The sequence below is a fragment of the Doryrhamphus excisus genome, chromosome 18 (genome assembly GCF_030265055.1).
Source record: "Doryrhamphus excisus isolate RoL2022-K1 chromosome 18, RoL_Dexc_1.0, whole genome shotgun sequence".
Classification (NCBI taxonomy): domain Eukaryota; kingdom Metazoa; phylum Chordata; class Actinopteri; order Syngnathiformes; family Syngnathidae; genus Doryrhamphus; species Doryrhamphus excisus.
The window spans coordinates 11730933-11755705 of record NC_080483.1 but is presented as its reverse complement, the minus strand read 5'-3'; the positions used below and the strand labels follow the sequence as shown (position 1 = coordinate 11755705).

The following is a 24773-nucleotide window of genomic DNA, read 5'->3' as shown; positions in this document are numbered from 1 at the left end:
TTGTAAACCCTATGCGTAAAGGTGGCAATTGCACTGATGGTATTTTAATAATGTGCTTGTTGGTATTATGTCAGACAAGTAAAGGTATTGTGAACTTACCTAAAATGGAGTGGTCTAACAGGAAAAAAAGCTAGGTGGTTTTGGTCTCAGGAGTTTCAACCTACTCAAATTACCTATTGTGTAAAGGCCATCTTGTGTAGTTAGGACACGACCCAACCTGCAGGTGCTATGGCTACATTTTAAACTGGTTCCATTTACAATTAAACCGGTTTATTAAAAAAAAACACAAAAAAAAAACACAAGGGGCCAAAAGCCAACTTTAGGTCACGGCCTGAAAATATCCACTTGAAATGTCCGCTTGTAATCCACTTTTTGTACTTTTTCTCAATGTATTCTGACTGTTGACTGGATTAGCACATCACAAATCAGGCCAAGAGAAATAAGCTGATGCCGGCAGATTCCATGACAGCCCAGCATATGTTGCTTTTTGAAAGCATTTCAGGCAGTGGTCAGGTGGTTTAGTCTGGTCAGCTGATCAAAAAATACAAGATGTACAGCACTGCTAACCCTCGGGTTACTTACAAAGTAGTTACATATGAAAGCTTCTGCAGTCCCTAGTGTATGGATGGTTCTGCATGCACTGCCTAAAAAAAGGCCACAGTTGGAGTCCAAGCAGAGAATCAATTTCTAATCTCTGCCAATGTAGTCCATGAGGTTGATTATTGTAATGACCACAAAAAACTAAAACAATAAATCTTAAAAGTTTTGCACAATCCTGTAAAAAAGCTTTTAAAAACACAGAGGCTATGTCCTATAAAAAGCCATTTTCATCATCAGTATTTCCTATCTACTCTTCCTAGCAGTTAGCTTTGATCCAAAACATAAGCCCCATCAGAAGTGAGCCGGGAACAACAACAAAAAAAGGACAACAAAGGGAATGCGGCTGACATCACATGATGGGAGCAATGTCACAGATTCACATGACAATATGCATCATGCATTCTCCCATTCTGAGCAACCCTGCTATTAATACACCCCAGCTGCCTTCTGACAAGCCCCGCAAGAATGATGGGTCCAACATAACACATTGCTATTAAATGACAGTAGTGGGAAGCAGTTGTAAATGAAAATGAGTTGCGGCCTTGAGATCACACCCATAATATGGCTCTTGTGTTCATGTGGTCAAGGTAAATCTAGTCTCTGAAGGTGACACTGTAGACTGTGTTTAAGTAGTAAAGAGAAAGGAAAACCGGATGTGATTAAGTCAAGCCGGGCTTAGTCTGAAAGATATTTACAGACTTTAATGGAGTGGCCAGTCTGAGTGAGCACAACCAGCCTCAGAGTCACATTCACAAACAGTACATAAAGGATGAAGAAGGTAAGTGAGTCACATGAGGGTCACACCCTTATAACAAACTAACACATGCACAGCAAAGCTGGCTGCTGGTGATTATAAACAAGACAAAGTCGACACAATCAATATTCAAAAAGGCAGCATGTAGCTGCCAGGGTAGGGGTACATGGGTCTGACCGGTTTGGAGCATTTAGCCATGCCCACACCAGCCCTGTGGGCACACTCGTCGTTGTCGGTGCGGCAAGCTCCGCAGTGGCAGCTGAGGGCCACCGGGTAGGTGAATGCACCGCTGGCAGAGATGGGACATCCGGGCAGCTGGATTGTGCGGTACTCCACTTTTTCGTAGGTGCAGCCTCTCTGGATGAGGAAGCGTGACCCAAATATATCCCGCATGTTGCTGTCCTGTTGACCATACACAAATAGCACTGAGTGATTATACTTCACAGTCACGCATTTGTTCCCGTATTGTATGTTTACACGTAAATATGGGAATATTTCCATTTGTTGAGTGTGTTCAATGACAATTACAATGTACTTCAGCATTGTGTGATATAATTCTATTCAAACACAGAATACACAGCATGGGTTTCACTTCAAAACTTGGGAGCAAGTATTTTTGCAGTAAATCGCTAAAAAAAAACCAAACAGTGCTGCCATAGAGAGAATCTTTTTGTCGATTTTTTATCTGTACAGGTTAAAATAGCTGAGTGGTCACGTCAGTTAGAGCAGTGGTTCTTATCTGGTTTGGCTGCGGTCCCACCATCACCACTCAATGACAAGCGGTGACCCAAACTGTGGGAATTTTTCTAGTAAATTGTCTTATATAATATTTAAAGGACATCTTAGCAACAATGAAGGCATTTAATTTATAATGTGTTGCAAGAATTATATTCTACCCTCTTCCTGCTCAGGAACAAAAACATTTTATCAACAATTTAAGAAATTATTTTAACAAAAAGTGGGTGTAAATGTTTTCAGTATGTGGTGTATCTGATGAGTTGAATGTCAGCATCCGGATTTGGACCTAGATGAGAGGTAAAACATCTTTTTAAAAAAATCAAGTTTGTGCTGTTGCTCCTCAGATGAACAAAAAGTACTACAAAAATGCAAATAACTTTCTGATTAATACTTCCATATTTTCAGCTGCCATCAGGTTGAGTTCCTATTATGCGTGAAGGGAGAAATCCGACCCGTTGGTCCTTAACCGTCTAAAAAGAGGTTGACCCCAGAATTTGTCCCTGCCATATATTATACTGGAAGTGCAACTAGAACGTGACCGAGTAGAGCAGGCCTCCACCAAGTCCACCAACTGTACAGTACCTACCCTGGAGTAGCAGAATCCCATGCAGATGGTGGTGTTGATGGCCACGCAGTAGTCACACTCTGGCTTCTCCACGTACAAAGTGAAATCGGTGGGCGTGCACATGGGCACTGCTGGGTTAAAGAGAAGGAGTAGAAGGAGTCCACAGGTAATCGTTGTAGTGTTCATTTTCAGCACTGGTTCCAAGTCAAGTCGAGACCTAGCGAAGAAAACAAAGTATAATTTTTAGATCAAATAATTATTTTTTTATGTTGCCATGTGCTCTCTTTGCCATCACCGTATTGAGAGAAGCGGGGTCTTGCAGTCGTAGTAAAGCTGTGACTGAGCATCCGTGCTGTACATAAATACTCCACAGACCATACATAATATATACACATGTCTATAATACACCTTGATGAGCTTTTATCTCCGATCTGTATGAAAATGAGACCACAAGAAATCAGACCATTAGACTGATGACATGAATTACTTATTCTTTACCCTCATGAGTTCATTCATGTTTGAATGTCCAGTCCACTGTGTCAAACAGCCATAAGCCCTGTTTCTGCTTGAAGGACTGCATATTTCGTAAAGAGCCTCTTAAAGATCAACCCAGGTTTCACTGTGTTTTCCAAAACTATCCTAATCTGTCTCTCATTTGTGTAACAATTAACTTGGAAGAAGTGTTTTCATGCACACTATGTAATAAGTAAGAGTAAATGTGACCGAAATCTAGCATTAGGACAACTGATTTGAACAAATACAGTATTTCTGTAAATGTAGTAATTAAAATCAGACTGATCCCGTAGTAGAAGAACCTATGCCGTGTTGTGACATCTCCTTGTAGCTTCAGCCCCTCTGTCTCCAAAACAATCATATGTTCTTCCCCAGGGAAGCGCAGCCCTGCAGGTACGGGCAGTTATGGGCTTTTCCAGAGAAAGGAGGAGTCTTCCTCGCGTGAGCTTCGATCCCATGGTCTACGTCGATGTCATAGGGTTGCCCTGGGGCGTGCCAGGCAAGCTCCAAGCTTGTAATCAGTTGGGGATGGGCTTTGAATTGTTTTATTATGGTGGATCACTGTCAATAAAATGTAGATTGGATCCACTACTATTACTACAATAAGCAAAGGTTGTACAACGAATGCTGTTAGGGGAAAAGAAGAGAAATTGGACGCTCCTCTTCTAGTCTAATGGCGTGACCAAAATAGAATAGTACTGGATGTCAAAGCACACTTACTGCAGTTTTTCAATAGTTCAAGTACTCAAGGAGTCTGTTATCATTATCTCTGCTAAAAAAAAAAAATGAACTGAAAGAACTGATTAAAGTTTAGAAGTGGTCTGGATTACTATATGGATCCAATCGTTTTTTTTAATGCATTTTTTTTTACATTGTAAAAGATAACCATTTGCCATTTGTGCATATAAGTCAATGGTCAGACCACAAGGAAAATACAGGACACGTTTCCAACAGGCTTTACAAAATATCAAAGACTGATCCAAAATATGAAGGAATATTGTTGTCAACTTGTAAAGCCCTTTGAGACTCTTGTGATTAAGGGTGATATAAATACACCTGACTTACATGATTATTTTGGTGTAAATCATAATATGATTCGCTGAAAGTATCTGCATATACAGCAGATCCACTGCAACCTTCTTCAGCGTCATTGCCCCGTCCTCTTCCCCTTCCATTCTGATCATCACCATCATCGGCTGAGGAGGAAGCAAAACAGAAGCTCGGAACGCTACAGCCTCACAATGTCCCTTTCACTTTCCCCCAATTTTCTCCGCACATCACAAACTTGACCCAGTGAAAACTGACCTCTCATGCATGGCCTTAGAAATAACTTAGAAATAGAGGCACCATTCTGTACATATTCCATATACATATATAGTAGTTGTAGTGGTGACAGTATCTCCTACAGCAGAGAGAACCGCTGAACTGAACCGTCTTTTTTTTGGTAATATTTTCTCCTGCTTCTTTTCTTACTGCTTGCTCTGTTGAGATATACAAAAAATCTTTAATGACATGCGTTTTCTAAGGCGTTTTTGTGAAGATGTATCTTAAACTATTACAAGGATAGGGTGCTGATGATAATTACACCTGTCTGTCATATCATCGTGTTTATTTTATCTTAACATCATTAACACGATCAAAGGGGGAATAGCGATGGAAATCTTATATTTTAGCATGAGGTCAATTGATATGAACAAATACAGTATTTCTACTAATGTGCTAATTCAAGCAGATTGATCCCCTAGCAGAAGAACCTATGCTGTGGTTTGAGCTCCTCTGTCTCCAAAACAAGTTTCTCCAAAGGCGTTTCCATGTGAACAGGTTCTGATAAACCTGGGATGTGTCCTCGCACCTGATAAAAGATAAAAGTCCTGATAGTGTATGTATAGTCCTGTCCTTCGAAGGGACATTTGTGGCAGACGCTTCAACTGTCCTCCACCCATCTGCAGTTTATTTCTTCTCTCTACCAGCGCTACCAGACATTTTCCACAACAGTAAACAAAACAGAATGCTAAACAGTCCACAAGGTGGTCTTAAAATATACCAGGGAACATTTACACTCACAAATCATAAACACAAAATCTTTCTTATAATCTCTTAAATCTCCCTTATCTGCCAGTTTGTTTAATGATTGGCGAGGATAGTCAAAGTCTCCTTGACAAAGATAATGTGTGATTGTTCGTACCCACAAGCGCATGTGCTTGTTTTAAAACTGTTACTTTACTGTCCAGTTAAGCCCAATCATAAACATAGGAGGGCATGTTTTTGTATAGTTCTGTGATGATAAACATGGACAAACATATGATTGTCAATATTAGTATACGCTGCACATGGCAACCCAGCCCGTCAGTCAACAAACATTAACAGGTGGTGGTTAAAGTTAAAAAAAAAACATGACCTGATCAGCTCATTAAAAGTCAATTGAATTAAATCACCCATAAAAACACCACCGTCAACAAATACTGCACACATGGCGCATGCAATTCATGTTGTAATGACACAAAGCTCATTTCCCCCTGTTACACTTGCAATTTTTACCACATTTTCTCCTGTTCGGGGAAAAATACAAAAAAATGCTCCACTAAACATAATTTGAGAGATGATTCAAGGTCTAACATGACTAAAGGAGTGATATTTAATCATGTGTGACATGTGATGGCCAGCAGTAGAAGCTAGCCCTGCCTTCTTAGATAACCACCCTGTTGTAAGCAAGCTAAAGCTGTTCATTGACCACTCCAGGAAATGTCTCAATGAGGCATTCTGTAAAGAGGCTGTATCAGGACAGTGCAGAGCAATAACGTATTTTTACAATGCGTTGAGATGACAGCTGACCACAGCACTCGGGTGTCCTTGATAGATTATTAACAAAGGGAAATGATCTTTATAGTCTTAGGAAGACTTCAGGTGGAGTAGGTTGGCTGCTGATTAGGCAGAGCGGAGTCTGTGTGAGGCACTGCTGGCCACCTTACCGTGACTGGAAACCAAATGGGAATACAAAATTTTGTTTTGATTTTGTTCTTAATGCAAGTGTGGTTGTCTTATAACACTTTTTCATGCACAGCTGGACTATTGTGAGATATTCCCCAAGTACAACCGCCTGCAGCTCCAAGTGTAACGCACACAGTACCTTCTCTGCTTGAACTCACCATGGTTGGTACAGGTGGTCCAGTGGCCACCTTCGCCGTGTGGGACTATGTGGTGTTTGCCGGGACAATCCTTGGAGCGGCAGCCATTGGCCTTTTCCAGGCCATCCGAGGTCGCAAGGAGACGAGCAGTGAAGAGTTCTTATTGGGCGGGCGGCAGATGACAGCGGTACCGGTGGCGATGTCGCTAACAGCCAGCTTCATGTCCGGCATCACCGTCATTGGCACACCTGCCGAGGCATACTTATATGGGGCGTCCTTCTGGTTGTTTGCCTTCTCCCACGCCATCATGTCCACTCTCACTGCTGAGATTTTTGTGCCCCTTTTTTACAGACTGCAGATCACCAGTGCCTATGAGGTAAAAGATGTCGGAACATTGTCACCTCAATTAAAAAAAACACTAAACTCATGTTACTGCTTGGTCACAATAATACAACAAAGCCGTTGCTGTCTGTAAATGTAGTATTAAGTAATGATAAATCATGTGGGTGGATGAACTGACCTAAATGCTTTTAAGATGCCAGACTATGATTTCCTTTCATTTCTAGTACCTGGAGTTACGTTTCAGCCGGCCCATTCGAATAATTGGGACTTCAGTGTACATCTCACAAACGGTCAGTAACTTAAAAATGACCTCTTCTGGGATTTTAGGATTTAGATTGGAAAAAAACATGACAAACAACATCTCTTTTTGTCCCTGCTGCTTTAATGGCAGATGGCATCCTCCATGAATGTGAATGGCGAGTTGGCTTTGTTTACATCCAATCAACTAATGGCACACTCTTTTATCAGACCCTGTATACCGGCTTGGTCATCTACGCTCCAGCTCTTGCACTAAATCAAAGTAAGTCAGTCAAGCAAAACATTTTATTTCAGAAAGTCTATTTCCAACAAAGGTAGAATATATTCAGATCATGACTAGGGATGGCATAAATTGGCATAAAAATGAGATATTGTATTTTTTTCTGCTGATAAGATTGATGCACGAGTGATGATGATTTCAGGATGTCCGTTGTGTGGCGTTTACACCAAGTTTTACTTGGTATTTTTATATATATAGTATAGTATAGTATAGTATATAGTATATATGTTATATATACTTTCTACTTTGTGTGGATAATGCAGCTCCACCTAAATCAGGGGTGTTCAAACATCTTCCACCCTGGGCAAAAAGTACTTTACCTTACTTTACTTACCTAAACACAAATATAAGGCATTCAGAAGACGCATTCAAAGATGCTGTGAATGATTTGTATTTTACACTTCTACTGATCACTACTGTAATTTCCGGTGAGACACATGAATTATCCCACAACAGGCACAATAATCCCCAATAAAAACATGAACTACTGTGATGACAATCATCTAATCTCAGCTCTGAACTGCATACCACTCAGCTCAGTCTTATATATCTCTTAAATGGCGTATTTGTTCTGATTATGTCTACTATATTGGGTGATGCAAGTGTAAGGGGTGACTGACTAGTAGAAGGGTGTTAGGTCATGTCTAATGGGATCTAATAATGTTAAAAAAAACACATTTAGAAGGTCATAAACAGGTTTGGAACTCATTAACTGCAATAAAAGAGAGATTACTTTACACCATTACTTTTTTATAGCTTGGGTTATGTCTTTAATGCAAGTGTAAAATCTTTATTATTGCTCATCAATAAAAACATTGAAATGTAGAAATGTCTACTCTGAGGCACTGCAGTACTCTCGTCAACGTGAAGGGGACCTTCTTTGTTTTGTTATTTTCTTAATGAGCAAGTATTAACATATGTATTAACATCAAAAAAACAACAAAGGAGTTAGTGCCTCACCAGCCATGAACGTCACTGCACGTCACTGGCTGCTGCCTTTATCTGTATTGGTTGATATCGGTATTGGTAATAACATCGTCTTGACATGACAAAGAAATGTTTACCGCAGGAAAAATCTGGAATGTAGAAAAGTGGTAGGCGACGCTTACAGGAGGTGTATGCACAAAAGCAAGGAGGGAGGGACAGGTGAAGCAACAAGGTGAATTTTACAGTAAAATGGGGAATGGAGGTGAGATAGGAAGGTGAGGAATGCTGGAAGGCTTGAAATAAGGCGAGGCAGCCACAGTAATGAGGATGGGAACTATTTCCCTGAGCCAAGCGACGAGAGATAAGTGGAGAAGTAGATACAATGAATATAGTACTTCGCAAAACTGTGGGAGGGTACTACCTGCACAATGTAGACACACAAGGAAGTAACAGGAAATCGCACAGAGAGTGATGACTAAATAGTTTCTTACTGACTTAATGACATAATCCCAAACTAAGGAAGCGTCCTGTGCCTTTCTTATGATTCAGTCACTGGACTTGACCTGTGGGGAGTGCTGGTGGCTACGGGGGCAGTGTGTATCATCTACTGCACTTTGGTTGGTAAAACACGATCACATATTTAATACCCTAGCAAAACAATGTACTGTATGTTTTATATGTAGGAACCTTATTTTATAATACTGTATGTGTTCAAATGGGTTTGGACTCAAACTACCTTTTTGCTCGTGTTGTCTGTAGGGCGGCCTGAAAGCAGTCATTTGGACCGACGTGCTCCAAATGGTGATCATGCTGACGGGTTTCGTGGCTGTAATAGCGAGAGGGGCTGTGCTGCAGGGGGGCCTGGCCAACATTTGGGAAGATGCCAGGCAGGGAGGCAGGCTACAGGCGTTCGAGTAAGCCCACAGCTTGTTGGGTTTTTGATGAAAGGAGGGAGGGGCATCATATAGTACAGTATATACACAGTTACGGTTATACACACTTGTGATATTTTAATTGGTATACAAATGGTGAGTTGATGGAAATATTTTGTTTATATTTATACTTAAATCTTAGCTCAATCACAACTAAATGCTTTTATTTATTTATTGTTTGATATCGGACTTACCGTAGCTTTGACCCCGATCCACTGAAGCGACATACTTTCTGGACCATCACAATTGGTGGAAGCATGATGTGGGCGTCAATCTACGCCATCAACCAGTCCCAGGTGCAGCGCTACATCTCCTGCAAAACACTGAGCCATGCTAAGATGTGAGGATTCCTGCAAGCACATCAAATGCAGCACGTTATCATCATTATGCAATAGCTTTATGATAGCTGACTTTCCACCCCTAAGGTCTTTATATGTAAACATGGTGGGCTTGTGGGTGACTGTGACTCTGGCTATGTTGTCCGGATTCGCCATGTACTCCATTTACAAGAACTGCGACCCGTTTACAAATGGTGATGTGAACACCACAGACCAGGTAACCCCAGTTGCAAATGTAACAACTCAATCAGTGACTCTGCAGTCACTTTTCACCAGTGAATTTAAAAATGATGAATGAACATGTTATTTACTGAATTGCCTTTGTGAAAACCAGTTACTTCCGTACCTTGTCATGGACATTTTGGCAGCCTATCCAGGAATCCCTGGTTTGTTTGTGGCTGCTGCATACAGCGGGACCCTGAGGTGAGTTATTAATGCATTTCCTTAGACAATGAATGCTCCCAACATGAGGTATACCTGCACAAACTAATACTGCACCACCACTAGTTAAAGTCTGATTGGCACAGTCAGAAAGGTAGTAATTTAACAATAACAATAATTATCGTTGTGGTGGTGCACAGCCTCTCACTAGATAATGTAACCAAACATTTTAAATACATATATATTTTTATGGGGGATGCACGGTGGACGAGTGGTTAGTGTGCAGACCTCACAGCTAGGAGACCAGGGTTCAAGTCCACACTCGGCCATCTCTCTGTGTGAAGTTTGCATGTTCTCCCCGTGCATGCATGGGTTTTCTCCCACATTCCAAAAACATGCTAGGTTAATTGGCGACTCCAAATTGTCCATAGGTATCAATGTGAGTGTGAATGGTTGTTTGTCTATATGTGCCCTGTGATTGGCTGGCGACCAGTCCAGGGTGTACCCCGCCTCTCGCTTGAAGAGGAAAAGCAGTAGAAAATGAATGAATGAACATATTTTTATGTTTTGCAGCACAGTGTCTTCTAGCATTAACGCCCTTGTTGCCGTCACTGTGGAAGACTTCATTCTTCCCGTTTGCAAAAACCTGACACAGAAGCAGAAGACATGGATGAACATGGGCCTAAGTAAGTCTGGATACCATAACGGTTGTTGATACCGAAAATACTGTATGTAACCTAATATTGTTTTTAAACACATATACAAAAGACTACACTATAAACCACACGTCCATACGTCATTCGTTGCATTACATAAATGCTTACTTACTATGCAACAGTGAGCTCTGAGATGCGTTATGTTCAAAGTTCCATTCGTAACCTATAGCAACAAAAGTATGTTACCTGTTACCTGTCATTAACTGACATGTTGTACAATGACACAATGTTATGTCATCTTTGGAGGCTATTCTGAGTAAACTAGCACAGGCTGGGACATGCAATTGTGCGAGGTATGTGTTGGACGACTGACAGGAAACATTCAGTTCTTTATGTTGATGTATACGTTATGTAAGATGGGTGTATCAACCGCATCATTCCTCATTAGGTTTAACCTATTTGAGTCAATATGTTTAATCCCTTTGACTGTCAAAATACTGCAGTACAAATACAACAATGCTTCACTGAAATCCACTGTTTTCTTGACAAGGTGTATTCTTTGGCGCTCTGTGTATCGGGATGGCTGGCGTTGCTTCATTGATGGGAAGTGTTCTGCAGGTAAACCCGACTAGCACGCCCCACACACTGACTCTAAGAGTGGAATAGTTAGAAACACACGTCCTGAATAGTTTTCTGTGCACAGGCCGCTTTCTCCATATTTGGCATGATCAGCGGACCTCTTCTTGGGCTGTATCTATTAGGCATGCTTTTCCGCACAGCTAACTCCATAGTGAGTATGAAGTGGAACGTGCGCTGACCTGCTATAACAACAAAGAGGCCACAAGCACAAACTATTTCACCGCTAACCTGTTGGCTCTGCAGGGAGGCATTTCAGGAGTGATCCTCAGCCTGGTCTTGACTCTGTGGGTGGGGATCGGAGGCCAGATTTACCCTCCAACAACTGCCAAGACAAACCCCCTGCCACTTAGCACTTTGGGCTGCAACAGCACAAACCAGTATAACACGACAACAGCAGTTCCCTGGACCAGTCCGGTTACCCTGCAACCTGAGTGAGTCATAAAAGATAATGCAAGGTTTTCTCAAGCTGAAAACTGGGTTGCAATATTTTATTATAAATATTATAAACAATATTTTACTTCATACTACTGAGCGTCTTGGTTTTGGATCATCACAATATGCTCACCTCACCATTTATACTCAATACAGTACAAATTATAAATTCCTGTGTGTGTTTACCAGAGTTAGGCCTCCTTTAGCAGACTCGTTCTACTCTCTGTCCTACCTCTACATCTCTCTGGTGGGCGTACTGACCACAGTCGTGAGCGGACTCTTGGTGAGCGCGATCACAGGTAAGGACTATCCATTTACCGCCACCATAAAACCCTATACAACATGAGAGAAAACAACAATAAGTCAAATTTGTTTTTAGGTGGCTGCAAGCAAAAGAAGCTGAATTCTAATCTCTTTGTGAGGAAAAGTGACTTGATTTGTTTCAGATGGAACAGAAAATCACAGGTAGGTTTTTTTTTTTTAAATAAAATGATTCAAAATAAAAAAGCAGGGGTATCTTACCTATCCACGGCTCTTTCAACCCACTACAGGCATCTGAGAAAACAGAGAAGGATTCAGTACAGTGGAAGCACACGGAAGCCAACAAGTCAGGATTTTCACACCATGACTGGGTGATGGAAGATGTTGTGAAAGCGACCAAACTTTAAGACAAGGGTGTCCAAAGTGTGGCCTACAGGAATAAAATGGGAATAAGAGCACAAACGTCACATGTAAAGAGAAACAGCTGAAATGTTGACACAGTTTTTGCCGATTGCTTACACATATTTAGCAAAATTTGGCTCGCTGTATCAAAACTCACACATAAGCAACATAAGACACAAAACTTCACAGCTCTGTCAAAATGAAACGCAACAAAACCCATTCTAGCAACAAAAGCATACACACATGTACCATTTTGAAACACAATGTAGAATTAGCAGCAACGGACTGATGGGTTATATACAAAACACTCAAAATATTTGTATTTATTTGTCCCAAACAGCTGAAAGTTACAGTATTTAGCAAAACCTCATTACAGTACAGTACTTTACAGAAGTATTTAGAGTGAGAGGATTTCAAAATTATGGCATGCCACCTTCTGTACAGAGGATGTGGCCCGCATTGCGGTTTACCAATCGCAATTGTCATCACAAGTACTGGATGTGTGAGTGTTTTTCCAATGATACAAAGGTATTTTGTCCTTCATTGTGTAATGGAGGAAACTGTGTGTAATGTTCTGCAACAACTGTGTTAAGAATTGCAAGCAAAGTGCAGAAGGTGTGTTAAGGTATTGTCACATTGCGTTTTAGCTATTGTTACAAGGCGTTTTGGTTTTGAAGCTTTGGTCTAAGCATCCACTTTTTGGGTGTAAGCAGCTGGCAAAAATTGTCATAAAACAAAGCATTTTCTTTAAATGTATATATTTTTTAGTCTTTTCCGCTAAATTTAAAACTAATAAAAATGACATAGTTGCCCCCACATATCCTTTTATTTTCACTTTGTGGCTCTTGGTGGAAAAAGTTTGGACGGACCTGCTCCAAGATAAAATCAGCACATGGCACCTATGAGATGTATTTAGCATAAATAGGAAAGGGGGCCCTACTGTGGGAGATTTGTTTAGCTTTGTTATGTTCATGCACATAAGACAGTTTGTAATCTATTAAAATCAAATGTAATGTTATTGACAAATATGGATTTCACTGGGGTCAAATTTTTGTGATGAATCTACTAACTCACTGCTAGACGTCCTCAAATCGTACCCACTGTTGGTATGACAACAAACGCACAATATTAACGACACTGGCACCATGTTTGTTTGATTACTGCTGCTGCTGACCATGTTTTATAGTCATGTTTAAAATTGTATTTTATGACTATATTGTTAAATGTTATTGCACAGTAAGTTGTATTTGTCACCTATTTTGTGTATTCTTTATTAGCAAATTGTTCAAATTCAAAATGTTCCTCTGAATAAATGTTTTGTATTCAAGATGTGTTGCACTGTAAACAGGTTCATATTTCATCCGAGTCACACCTGAGTTGCTCATCTCCTTGGCAACACACAATAGGCCAAGTGTGTAAAGCTTTGACTCGCCCACTGCCAATAAGACAGTAGAGCATGACAATAGAGGCCAGGTGCCCATTCCAGGAGGAAGTGGATATCTCCACTTCCTCCTTCCTTCTAACAGGAAGACTAAAGCCTGTCTGAGAACTTCATTTGTAATGACACGTTTATATCAAAATAAATCCAGATTACAGCAGTTTCTTGAGTCAAATACTTATGATAAATCCACTATCAAATATAAAATCAGTGATGAGTAGAGCACCTATTCAACTTTTATTGGCACGGTAGGAGGCCAGACGACAGTTGGCTACAGAACCACCTGTTACATAATCACAGCTGCAAACCTGTCTGTCAGAAGCAATACAACCACTCAAAGTAAAGCTCTGGCGCAGATGTTTAACTTGAATGATATATTGCCTCTAATTGCCTCTCTTTGCTGCCAACAGATTTGGAACTCCTCAAAAAGGAAAATGCCGATAGTAGATTCCAGTACTTAATTAACTTCTATGACACTGCTACAGAATTCACATTGAAAGCCAATACAGATGTTCAACTTTGTTGATAGATGTTGAATAGATGACTTACTCTGCCAGCAGATGCATTCTGAGCAGACAGCGACACACTGGTTATTATTTCTTATGATGGTTATCCAGTTTATCCAATCTGTGACAACAGAACTCCAACCACACTGCAAACGAAAGAATCCCATTATGACCAATTTCCATCCATCCATTCTCTATGCTGATTATTCTCATTAGGGTCGCGGGGGTATGCTGGAGCTTATCCCAGCTGTCCTTGGGCGATAGGCAGGGGTACACCTTGGAATGGTCGCCAGCCAATCACAGGGCACATATAGACAAACAACCATTCACACTCACATTCATACCTATGGACAATTTGGAGTTGCCGATTAACCTAGCATGTTTTTGGAATGTGGGAGGAAACCGGAGTACCCGGAGAAAACCCACGCATGCACAGGGAGAACATGCAAACTCCTCACAGAGATGGCCGAGCGGAAAACTGAACTCAGATCTTCCTGATCTCGCGACTGGTGACATGCTAACCACTCGGCTACTGACCAATTTCAGTTCTGACGTTTTTTTTAACAAACAATTCTGAAAATTGCAGGAATTCACCCAATACATTTCGTATTAAAGATTACAGACTCTAAAATAATATGAACATTGCTTTTACATTTTATTGTCAAAAATATGAAAGTGCATGTAAACATTAAACCATAACTATACCAACAAGCCCTGTAGTTAAAAATACTCTACACAACTACTGACACTAATATCACCTTGTGCAAAATTGATGACTACTATTGGAGTCATACACTGGCACTACTACAATCAGCACCAATACTACTAAACTATATATATTAATGCTACACTTCTACGACTACCCATACACTACATCTACTTTTCTTACTACTGTGACACTATCACATTAACGCATTAAAGTTGCAATATGAAATTGTGACATATTGCCGCTTTTTCTAATTAGGATGAGCAAAAGTGTTACTTATGCAAATATTTTTTCATTAGTCATTTTCTTCTTTTTGTTGCAGCCAACAACGGCGGTCCAACCAGCGTCTCGCATCCTCTTCATGGCTGCTAACTTCAGAGTGCTTCCTGGTGACTTCTGAGCAGTGGGGCTCTCAAGATGAAACAAAAAAATGTAGCAAAAATGTTTAAAAAAATTAAGACATTAACATTATTTTTTCAGTGTTTTCATAGTTTAACTAATTCTTAAAACTGCATTATGCTTACTTTTTTCTTTTTTTTACCTTTTTGAACAAGTTACATTTAGAGAGGCGACCAGGAAAACAGGCTTCTGAAGTGCTTGTCAAAGTCTGTCAAGATCACAAAGCCAAATTAATGCTTCTCCTGACCTACTGCTGTCATTGGCAAAGACACTGTGGAAATAATAATAAAAATACATAACCAAAGGCTGTTTGGATCAGAGCTGTCAGACTTCTGCTCCAGCTCGATGGCTTTCTTCTCCAAGTTTCTTAGCTTGCTGGCACTAGGGGGCGTCCTTATTCTGTAGGTCTGTGGAAATATACATCAGCATATTGTCATCAAGCATTTCAGAAATATACAAAATCTACCATCACTTACTTTGATCTTTGACATTCTGCTACCTCTGCTTGCTGCATGTCCTGGGGCAGTCAAGTCCTTGCAGCACATTTCCTAAAGCATACATTTAAAAGAAAAGAAATGCAATGTCAAGTCTTCAATACTGCTAAAAGGATCAACGTGACGACTATCAACAGGGTAAGTACTGGAAAAGCAATCAGTGTATGATCATTGCATATTACAGATCGACAAGGATTTCCACTTTGTTTTGTGGTGCTGTGCCATGATATGTTCCAATAAATCCAATGCTGCATTACCTAAACATCAAATATATCAAATGTTGCAAGAAAAGCTGAATCAAAAATTCATACACTTTCATCACTCAATGTCGTCATTTAAATCACTGCCTACCCAAACCGTATTCTTCAGTATTTCAGAGTTTCAATCATTTACTGGCCATCATCTTTGCAGAGAGCGAGTTGTACAGACCTTGGAGTAGTCAAACACATTTATGTTTGAAGAGCCGCTTCTTGGTGTGTCCGCACATCTCCCTTCATTTGTGTTGAAGGCACTGGACTGAAAAGATCCCAATGAAAGTTTCACAGATCTCAGAAAATATATAGACCGCACCATGGTGGTTGTTCATGGATTTGCTACATGATGTACCTTCCTGCTCTTTTCTTCTGACAGCCGAGAGAACTTGAGTGATGACAATTCTTTTCTCAGATCACTTAAATCCTTTTGAAAGTTACCCTGCCATCAAAAATGTAAGGGTATAAGAAGTATAACTTTAAATTGTAAAACAAAAGCAAAAATAATCCTTACCTTTTCTGTCATCAGCTGCTTCTTTAATTGAGCATTTTCAATCTTAAACTTGGAGACATCCATCTCCTATTTACAAGAATGTAACATAGCTTCAAATAGTAGACCTGTATGAAGTGTGTGTTAGGACTAGTGTGATCTTTGTGAAGTAACTATTTGCAGTCTTCATACCAGTGACTTCCTGCAAGCAACTGCCTCCATCTCTCTCTTTTTTGTCATGTCGAGCTCTGCATCCTTTTCTTCTACCATGCGATCATACTGGCTCTATGGAGGACAAAGTCAAGCATGTGTTCAAATGGGCAGTCATAGTATAGTTTAAAGGGTACACCTCTGGAAAACAAAATGTACTTTGTGTTTTTCCATCAGTGCGACCATATCTGCTGTCTTGTGTTGACACTTGAGTTCTGCGTCCTCTTTGCTCTTGATGGCCTCAGCTGTTGCTGATCTGAGATGTAGTATCTGTGTGTGTGTTAGGTGGGGCAGGGGGTATAGAAACCTATAAGACTGAAGGAATGATGGATTAGCTTATATCATATTACATTAATTAAAATAAAAACCTTGTTGTCAAGGTCTGCTGCAACTGATGATGTTGATTTTAAATCTTGAAGGAGCTTCTGATGCTTTTCCTGATGCTGTCTTTTGAGGTTCTGTGACTCCTTATGCAGATTGCTTACCTAGTAGGCAAAACGCGCATATGAATTAAACTAGACTTTACTTTCACTGCATGCCATAACAACAAGAGGAAAACAGCATACCTTATTTTCAAGTTGACTAGATTTCTCAATCTCTTTTGCCATTTGCTTCTTTAGCATTTTTATCTGAAATACACAAGTGTGCAGCAAGAAAAAATAATACTCTCCAGTGTTTTCCCATGGCTTATGGCTTTGGAGGAGCGGTGGGACCTTGAGGGTGTGTTATGGCACATGCACACACACACACCCAATGTAACGGACTACATACAGTAATGGGTTCTAATTTGTGGCACAGCACATAGTGGCACAGGGTGGCTGAATGTGGCACACCGCACACAGTGGTAACTTGGTCCAGTGCACCAATGTGCGGAGCCAATTTGGTAGACTGGACTGTGCTGAGATGGGCGTGACGGCGCACCAGGGGAGACGTCCACATTTTCAGCTTGACAAAACAGTGCACCTTTGGTGGTTATTTTGTTTGTTTATTCAAAGAACAAGTTGAGACATGTTCTATATGTAAGATATCCTTAAATTACTTCTGTTGTATGTACAGAATAAAATTAATGAGGGGTGGAGGGCGTCCCGCCAGTATGTGTTATGGTGGGGGTAATATTGACTTGCATGTATGATCAACTTATTTCTTACACCACCAACCTCTTTCTGGTATTCGCCTTGGGCTCTGCGGTTGGTTCCAATTTTCTTCTTTAGATTAGAGAGCTACAAACCAAACAATGTTATTAGTTCCATATAGTGAGAAAATTAACATTAAACTAACACTCTTGTATTTCTTTTCACCTTTGTTTCTGCAGCTTTAACTCGGCTTTCTGTTTTGGTAACTTTCTTCTGTATATGCTCATACTACACAAAGAAAATAGGATGGACACATTAGGATCAGCAATCATGGGGGGGACGTTTCTGATAACAAGTGGTTGGGCTTTAGCTGGAACGCTTACGTTGTCGTCCATGTTCTTCTGCAACATTATACATTTTTCTTCACATTGCCCTTTGATTAGGGCTGGAATAGCGAGTACTTCCTCTCTATTTAAAAAAATAAATCATACAGAGTGCCATCAGTACAGCTAGTATCAATGGATTAACTTTTTCGATTTCTGGCTTTTTATTGCCATGTCACATACTGTTAAGTCTGAATAATCCAACCTGACCTTAATTGTTGGTTTTCCCCTTCCAGTCTCTGAACATGCTTTGTGAGCTTCACGGCTTTCTCCTCGCTAACCTGCCAGTCAAAATGCTCTTTATTAATAGATGGACACAACAGTTTACATAAGTGTAAACTTAAACCTTGTGCAGCAATGCTCAGACCTTCAGGTTTGCCTCCATAGCTTTCACATCAGAAGAGCTGCCCTCAAGCTGCTGCTGAACAGCCTTCTTCTCGTTCTGAGTTTCATTCATGTTAGACAGCAGTTCTTCGTACTTGGCCCTAAAACGTGGCACATCACATATTAGTCATGAACAATACAACAGATACAGTACATATCGGGTACATGATGTTTTTTTTCAACTCACTGATACTGGACGATTTCTTCCTTGAGTTGCAGCAATACAATGTTACACTCTTCTGTTTTCTTAATTTCATTGAACAATTGTTCCTTTAGCTCATTTAACTGGCTCTGAGAAGAAAGAAAAAATAGAGCTACGTACAGCAATTCTTATACAGTCAAGGGGTTTTATTTCTTACAATTTCTATAAAATTTATGTCAAAACCTCCATTTCGCTGCACTTCTTCATTGAAGCTTCTTCTGCTTTTTCAGCAGCTTCACAAGCTTTCCTCAGTCGCTCGTTTTCTGCAAATGTACTCTCTGCTTCACTCTGGATTGAAGAAAGCTCAGTCATGGCAAGGTTGTAAAATATTTATCCTGAGAGGACTGATGTGTGTCACCATGCTGAGTTGGGCTGTTTTGGCTTTTGCTGAAAGTTCAATTTGGAGTTGGTTAACTGTAACCTCAAGAACATCGTTTCTTCCTCTCATGAGCTCCATAGATGTCATGCTTTTGTCCTAAAAATGCAAATAAAACATCTAGTAAAACTGGTGCTGGGAATGCAAAAACTGAAACAAGCGTACAAAAGTAAAATTCACCAATTCACTTTCAAGGATTCTGATCTGCTCCTCTTTTCTTGCACTTTGCTCTTTGGTCTCTACTGTCAAGTAAATAAATATTTTACTTCCACTCCTTTTTGTTTTCTAAATAAATCAAGCATTGAATTCATTATATCACATAATCAAACTCACTTGAAAGTAATTTACTCCTTTCCAGTTCCTTGTTGTTTGTCATGAGCTTTGCTTCACATTCCTTCAACCTTTAACATGAATTGGGTGAGGACCAAAATGACTATTGAGGAGAAACTCGACAGCGTTTTGACAATGTTGTGAATTTTAGAGTTTATACCTCTGCTCCTCAAAGGCTAATGCATTCTGCAGTTCCAGAACGGTTGCCTGAACTAGAGCAAGCTTCTCAGCTTGTTCGTTTTTAACCCTGCAGAGCTCCTGCAAGCTAAAATCTTTGCTGCTGACAACCTGTGCGTATTCCTCTTTGCTCTCTTTCAGCATGGCAGCGATGTCTTGCCGATTTGTCTTCGACAAAGGAAACATGTTGCAGTGAAAGCAGACATTACAGATTATTAAAAAAATCAATGTTGAACAGATCTGCAGAAAGGCCTGGAAAACTGAACAGACCAGTAATTGAACTCACCTCACTTTCTTTACAGCACTGCTCTGCAGACTGCAGTTTTTTCAAAAGGGACTCCTGCTCCATTTTTGAATTTTTGAGATCTTCACTCTGTTGATCTGCAAAAGTTTGGAATACAGTACTGATCCAAATTTTAAGACGAGTTGAAAAAAATATCAAAACATTATATTTTGCACTGCTGGATCTTAAGAGGGTTGCAAGTCAAGTCAAAATGCAAAAAGAATGAGTAACAACAACAAAAAAGGCCCCCAAAAATGGGAGAGAAAAAATATTAGAATAAGCATTTTATTGCAAAAAAAAAACTACTCAAGTGAAATAGGCTGTTCAACACATGATCAAAAGTGTAAGACCGCTGCCAAAGCCCAACTTTTGGCAAAAATGTGGATATAGTGGATACAAGTGGTATACCCAAAAAAATGTCACCAGGCTTGATCTACATGATCCGATTGGCTATCCATCAAGACACGGGACGATCCTTGGGCTAAATGAAGGTTGTTTTAGGTGCAGAGTGCAGTCAAACAACCATCAGACGGTGGAAGAGTTTTTCAGAACAAAAATGTCTTTAAAGGCCTCGTCTCCCTGAACGCCACAAAACTACATGTTTTGGAATTGAAATTTAACCTTGATGGTCCTGATGGCTTCCTACATTCCAACATGCATGACATGTCATACAACTTCATGTCAAAAAATCCAAACTATCCAACAGTGCAAAATGTAGACTCTTGCAATTTTTAAGTGGTCTTACAATTTTGATCAGAAAGGTAGGCTATATTTGATATGGCTTCAAAATCAACATTCATTTTGTGCTTAACTGTATCATATCTTACTTGTTGCCTCTTGAAGTAGTTTGTATTGATCTTGAGCATCATTTAGGCAATGCTTGACCTTTTCGAGTTCACCTTCTTTATCGTGAAGAGTCGTCTTCAATGTCAACACCTGAGAAGCAATCAGATAGTTGTAGGATATGGGCATCACAATACACTCATCTCATCTCACAATATTTGAACATTACTTTTAAGGAAAACAACAATGACATAATAAAGGACAGACTTCTTAATTTATCTGAGCAAGTCTGAAGCAGTCCGAAATAGACACTATTATCACATGTTTTGACAGAAGTCATACATAGCAGTCATGTTTTGAGCCGCATATGACATAACATTTGATCAAAATCAAGTTTGATCCAATGTAGAATTACTACAGTTTCTTCTTGGACATAACACTGCCACAGTTGCTGGACTATGGATGGAAAAAAGCACCTGCCTAGTGACACTGGAAATATAAACGTAGGTTTGACAGCAAGGGGTATAGTGTGCTTGAAGCACTTACTTTAGAGCTCCAATCTTGCCTGCACTTTCATTTTACTGTTTAGTCATTCAAAGAAGCGATGGCAGAGTTCATAGTTTAATTGGCTTCAGGTTGCCGTGTTCTTGCGAGACAACTTTTGAGGGACAATATGCAAATTTCTCAGCATATGAATGTGGTATCAATTAGGTATTGAAACTTTCTCACCTGTTCAGAGCAGCCATTTGAAAGAACGGCTCAGCAACTAGCAAATGTGACCTTTTGCCACTGATTTTTAATTCATATTGCCTCTGGGTTTATTATAATCTTGTGAAGTGACGGCCTGCAGCAATGTCAGAAAACGTGGTAATGCAAAAGAAGAATACATAAGAAACGCAAGTGAAAGTCTGTGAGAAAACAAATAAACGGTCAACCAAAATGTCAGCCTTTCCTCTCTCTTCCTCACGCCCCAGCACATGCAAGTGCTCTCCATTTATTGCTTCCGCATATGTGAGCGAACACAATTTAATTTGTATTTCAGTTACTCACTTCTTCTTCTTTCATGGCGTATTCTTGACGATATTCCTCTTTGAGCGCTTCAAATTGCAGCATGGCCTCTTTGACTGTAAATAGAAAAATGGGACACTTGTATGTCAATGTTTAAACTAAATTAAAGAAGTTTACACAAACCTGTCTGCAACTCCTTCTGATCAGCTTCAGCTTGACTGCGAAGGCAATCAAATGCTTCAATCAATTTCTAAAAAAGGATTATAACTGAAATCAGGGATTTTCAAACGTTCTAGGGCCATAGGGACCAGACAGAAGAGATGTTCTAAGGACCCTGTGATCATGTTCATGTTGATTAAAAAAATAATAATAAATCTGCCATTTCAATCGAAATACTTCAGACCTGTTTCAAAGAAATGAACTTTAACATATTAAATTATGTTCATCCAAATAACAAATTACAAAAGGTTAAAGAAAATTAACAGTAAAAAGACTCCAAACAGTCCAAATTAATCAATTTTAAAACCAGTTTCAAGTTTACTTAATTAGTTCAACTTTAACATAATGATGATATTAGTATTTCTTACAGCCTCTTATAAAAATATTGGCAGAAAAGTAAACACTGTAATGATTTTATTAAGCATTAGCTTCATTCGACACATGACACATTTTGGCCTTCCTAGATTGTTCTCAATAACTGTCCTCATATTCTCTAAGCTCAGCCGCTTTGGCATTTGCATCACTTGTTGAAGTGGATGGACTTAAGTATTTATCCACTGTGCAGCAAAAATTGCACACTTGCGTGATTTACCTGGTGCATCACAATAATGTTGACGTTTTAAATCCACTAACCCTAACGGAAAGGAGAAGTATGAGCTCAGAATGTTTGTTTTATTGACCTAGTGGTTTCTATTCATAATTATGCATGTTTTAATCATAAGCCATAACTGAATTAATTAATTGAAAAAATTGGGCTTGTGGGCCCCAGTTTGCGAGTCCCTGGATTAAATGACTGTAAAATTTTATTCATTGTACAATATGACATAAATATAAAACACAAGTACCTGAACATTGTTACTATTTTCCATTAGGAGGTGATGGGTTTCCTCTCTTTCACATTCAACTATGAAACACAAATTTGAATGTCAATTTCTGTAGCACATTAATGAGATTGTGAAATGTGCATGGGAAGCAGAGACACGTACGTATTTGCATTTTATCAGCTGACCGCTCAAACGTTTCCTTGAGTATATTACACAGGTTGCGGGTTGCCTTGTTTCTGCATTAAAACATTCAATTAGCAACATTTTAAACAGAACCCGGTGTATCCAAACAACAAAAACATACTTGTTCGTCAAATCCTCATTTTCGCTTATCTGCTCTTCAAGCTTGATGCTGAGACTTTCATTTTCAAACTGTAATGAACACACAAAGTCAACACTATGACTCCAAAAGTATTAGAGCGAAAAGACACACACCTGCAGCTCTTTAATTGCATTGCGCTGACTGTCAATCGTTCTTTTGTTCTCTTGAAGTTTCCTCTCGCTTTGCACAGCGTCACAGTCGACTTTGACTTTCCAGCATTTGATTTTCTCCACTTCGTCAAATATTTTGGAATAAAGCAGCCCGGGAATGCATTCTGTCTGTGAAACAATGACAGATGTAATTGAATTACCTTTTGTGATCCAAGATTGTTGACTGTTAAATATTTATTACCACCTCCTTTTCTGTTGGGGCCACTTTCATCTTGAGGGAATCTTTTCAGGAAAGAAAATAACTCAATATGTGGTGCATTAAACCTATTTACATGTGTGTTTCTTGACATCACCTTGTCTGGTTGGTTGAGTTGGTGCAACAACATTTTTATTGTTTTGGTCCTTGGCAAAATATTTACTGGGTCCCTAAAGAAAAGCAGTACAGTGGGAGCACATGCAAAGCTTCATGAGATATATGTATTTATGATTAATGGCCACTAATGGCTAGCGTTTTAGAACTACAGTATATGCTAACTTACCAGTTCAGCTCCATTATCGACAGTTGATTGGGGTTTAACAGCAGACACCTGGTTGTTATTCACCCTGGGTGGCACCAGAAGCTTGAAGTTGAAACGTCGGTCTGTTTCCATCTTTGAAAAAAGGCGACCTGAATGCACTTCTCAGGCAAAAACTAAAAAAAAAGACATGTCATTGTCATGAGCGTTCTTCGCAATGATGTAGACGACGCTTACCTGACAGAAAACAAAATGGCACCGATGACTCTGTTAATTAGCTAGCTTGCAGTTTGCTACCGTTCGTTTGCAGGCCTGCTAACGTTTGGTGAGCTTTCGCGCCCCTTTACAGAAAACAACAAAACACCAAGAAAATTTCAACGAAGACGTTCTAACTCATTCCTTACCAGTGATTAGCGTGACACGAACTCGGTTATACATGGCAACTACCGTCTTTACAAATACAATACTTACTGTATTAGCTTGCACGAGGACGTCAGTTAACTTTCCTCGTTAACGTATGGCGCACACCTGTGGCCATTCTGTCAACTGAACACACTTATACACACAATACAGCGTTCGTATTAGTATATTTAATAACTATCCAGTTATCAACACTGTGCAAATTGAGTGACTCGTGGTATAAATACGTTCACCAGTGTTGCCAGATACAAAAATCACCAGTTATACAAGTGAAATTATATATACCGCATTTGGAGTTGCTCGGGACCATCTGCTGCAGTAAGATGTTACCACAGAACAGTGTCGCTTATTATGCAGATTTACCTTTAAATAAAGTGGCACTTTGAAAAAATATGGCAGAACAGCACCCCCTTCTGGTTGTAAAGAGGCACGTGACACAATGCACAGCATCAACAGGAGTGCAGAATGTGTCCGCTTGTGTTTGCACAAAATAAATGACCAATGAGGATAAATGGAGGCAAGAAAAGCAAAATTCAACCAAAATTATCACGGCACCCACATGTTAATACGCCAAACCTTCTGTTCTTTGTGTGTGTTGTTCCTTCATTTTGGATTCAAGTCAATAAGAACTAGCCAGAACTTTCCAAGCAAGTATTGTTGAGGTGGCAGTTAGTGTAGGGAATCATTGCACTACAACAAACTTTGTTTTTTTATTTTTTTTATTTTT

General features: G+C 39.7%; 3 protein-coding genes across 13 annotated transcripts; 1 reads left to right on the top strand and 2 right to left on the bottom strand.

Moving 5' to 3' along the window:
- Positions 1-5: 5 nt before the first annotated feature.
- Positions 6-9914, bottom strand: tshba (thyroid stimulating hormone subunit beta a). 2 transcript variants are annotated; one of them, XM_058054588.1, is made up of 6 exons: positions 9229-9914; positions 6317-6664; positions 4236-4366; positions 2953-3088; positions 2679-2874; positions 6-1756 (listed from the first exon to the last, which is right to left on the bottom strand). In XM_058054588.1, exons 4-6 carry the CDS (start codon positions 3033-3035, stop codon positions 1484-1486), a joined length of 552 nt encoding a protein of 183 aa, XP_057910571.1. In that variant the 5' UTR covers positions 3036-3088; positions 4236-4366; positions 6317-6664; positions 9229-9914; the 3' UTR covers positions 6-1483. The 2 variants fall into 2 exon arrangements, with proteins under 2 accessions (XP_057910571.1, XP_057910570.1); XM_058054587.1 differs by lacking the exon at positions 4236-4366 and having other exon boundaries at positions 9229-9384.
- Positions 5875-13415, top strand: slc5a8l (solute carrier family 5 member 8, like). Its single transcript, XM_058054580.1, has 15 exons — positions 5875-6671; positions 6862-6927; positions 7106-7157; positions 8652-8719; positions 8862-9016; positions 9234-9374; positions 9460-9589; positions 9707-9795; positions 10327-10439; positions 10960-11027; positions 11113-11199; positions 11292-11479; positions 11670-11779; positions 11860-11945; positions 12032-13415. The coding sequence occupies exons 1-15, from the start codon at positions 6318-6320 to the stop codon at positions 12146-12148; spliced, it is 1824 nt and encodes a 607-aa protein (XP_057910563.1). The 5' UTR covers positions 5875-6317; the 3' UTR covers positions 12149-13415.
- Positions 13416-14573: 1158 nt separating this feature from the next.
- sycp1 (synaptonemal complex protein 1) lies at positions 14574-24483 on the bottom strand. Of its 10 annotated transcripts, none has more exons than XM_058054578.1 (36): positions 24098-24315; positions 23864-23967; positions 23651-23802; positions 23465-23537; positions 23356-23393; positions 23115-23279; positions 22984-23051; positions 22842-22915; positions 22701-22759; positions 21820-21886; positions 21679-21752; positions 20673-20781; positions 19849-19943; positions 19546-19730; positions 19389-19456; positions 19236-19297; positions 19038-19154; positions 18863-18967; positions 18665-18768; positions 18461-18578; positions 18304-18374; positions 18094-18178; positions 17936-17998; positions 17795-17857; positions 17204-17266; positions 17006-17122; positions 16797-16907; positions 16620-16712; positions 16452-16517; positions 16293-16379; positions 16186-16202; positions 16116-16155; positions 15669-15740; positions 15493-15599; positions 15318-15401; positions 14576-15202 (listed from the first exon to the last, which is right to left on the bottom strand). In XM_058054578.1, exons 3-36 carry the CDS (start codon positions 23759-23761, stop codon positions 15070-15072), a joined length of 2964 nt encoding a protein of 987 aa, XP_057910561.1. In that variant the 5' UTR covers positions 23762-23802; positions 23864-23967; positions 24098-24315; the 3' UTR covers positions 14576-15069. The 10 variants fall into 10 exon arrangements, with proteins under 10 accessions (XP_057910558.1, XP_057910561.1, XP_057910556.1 ...); XM_058054571.1 differs by adding an exon at positions 24332-24393 and having other exon boundaries at positions 14577-15202; positions 16116-16202; positions 24098-24181; XM_058054575.1 differs by having other exon boundaries at positions 14574-15202; positions 16116-16202; positions 19236-19294; positions 24098-24316.
- Positions 24484-24773: the final 290 nt, after the last annotated feature.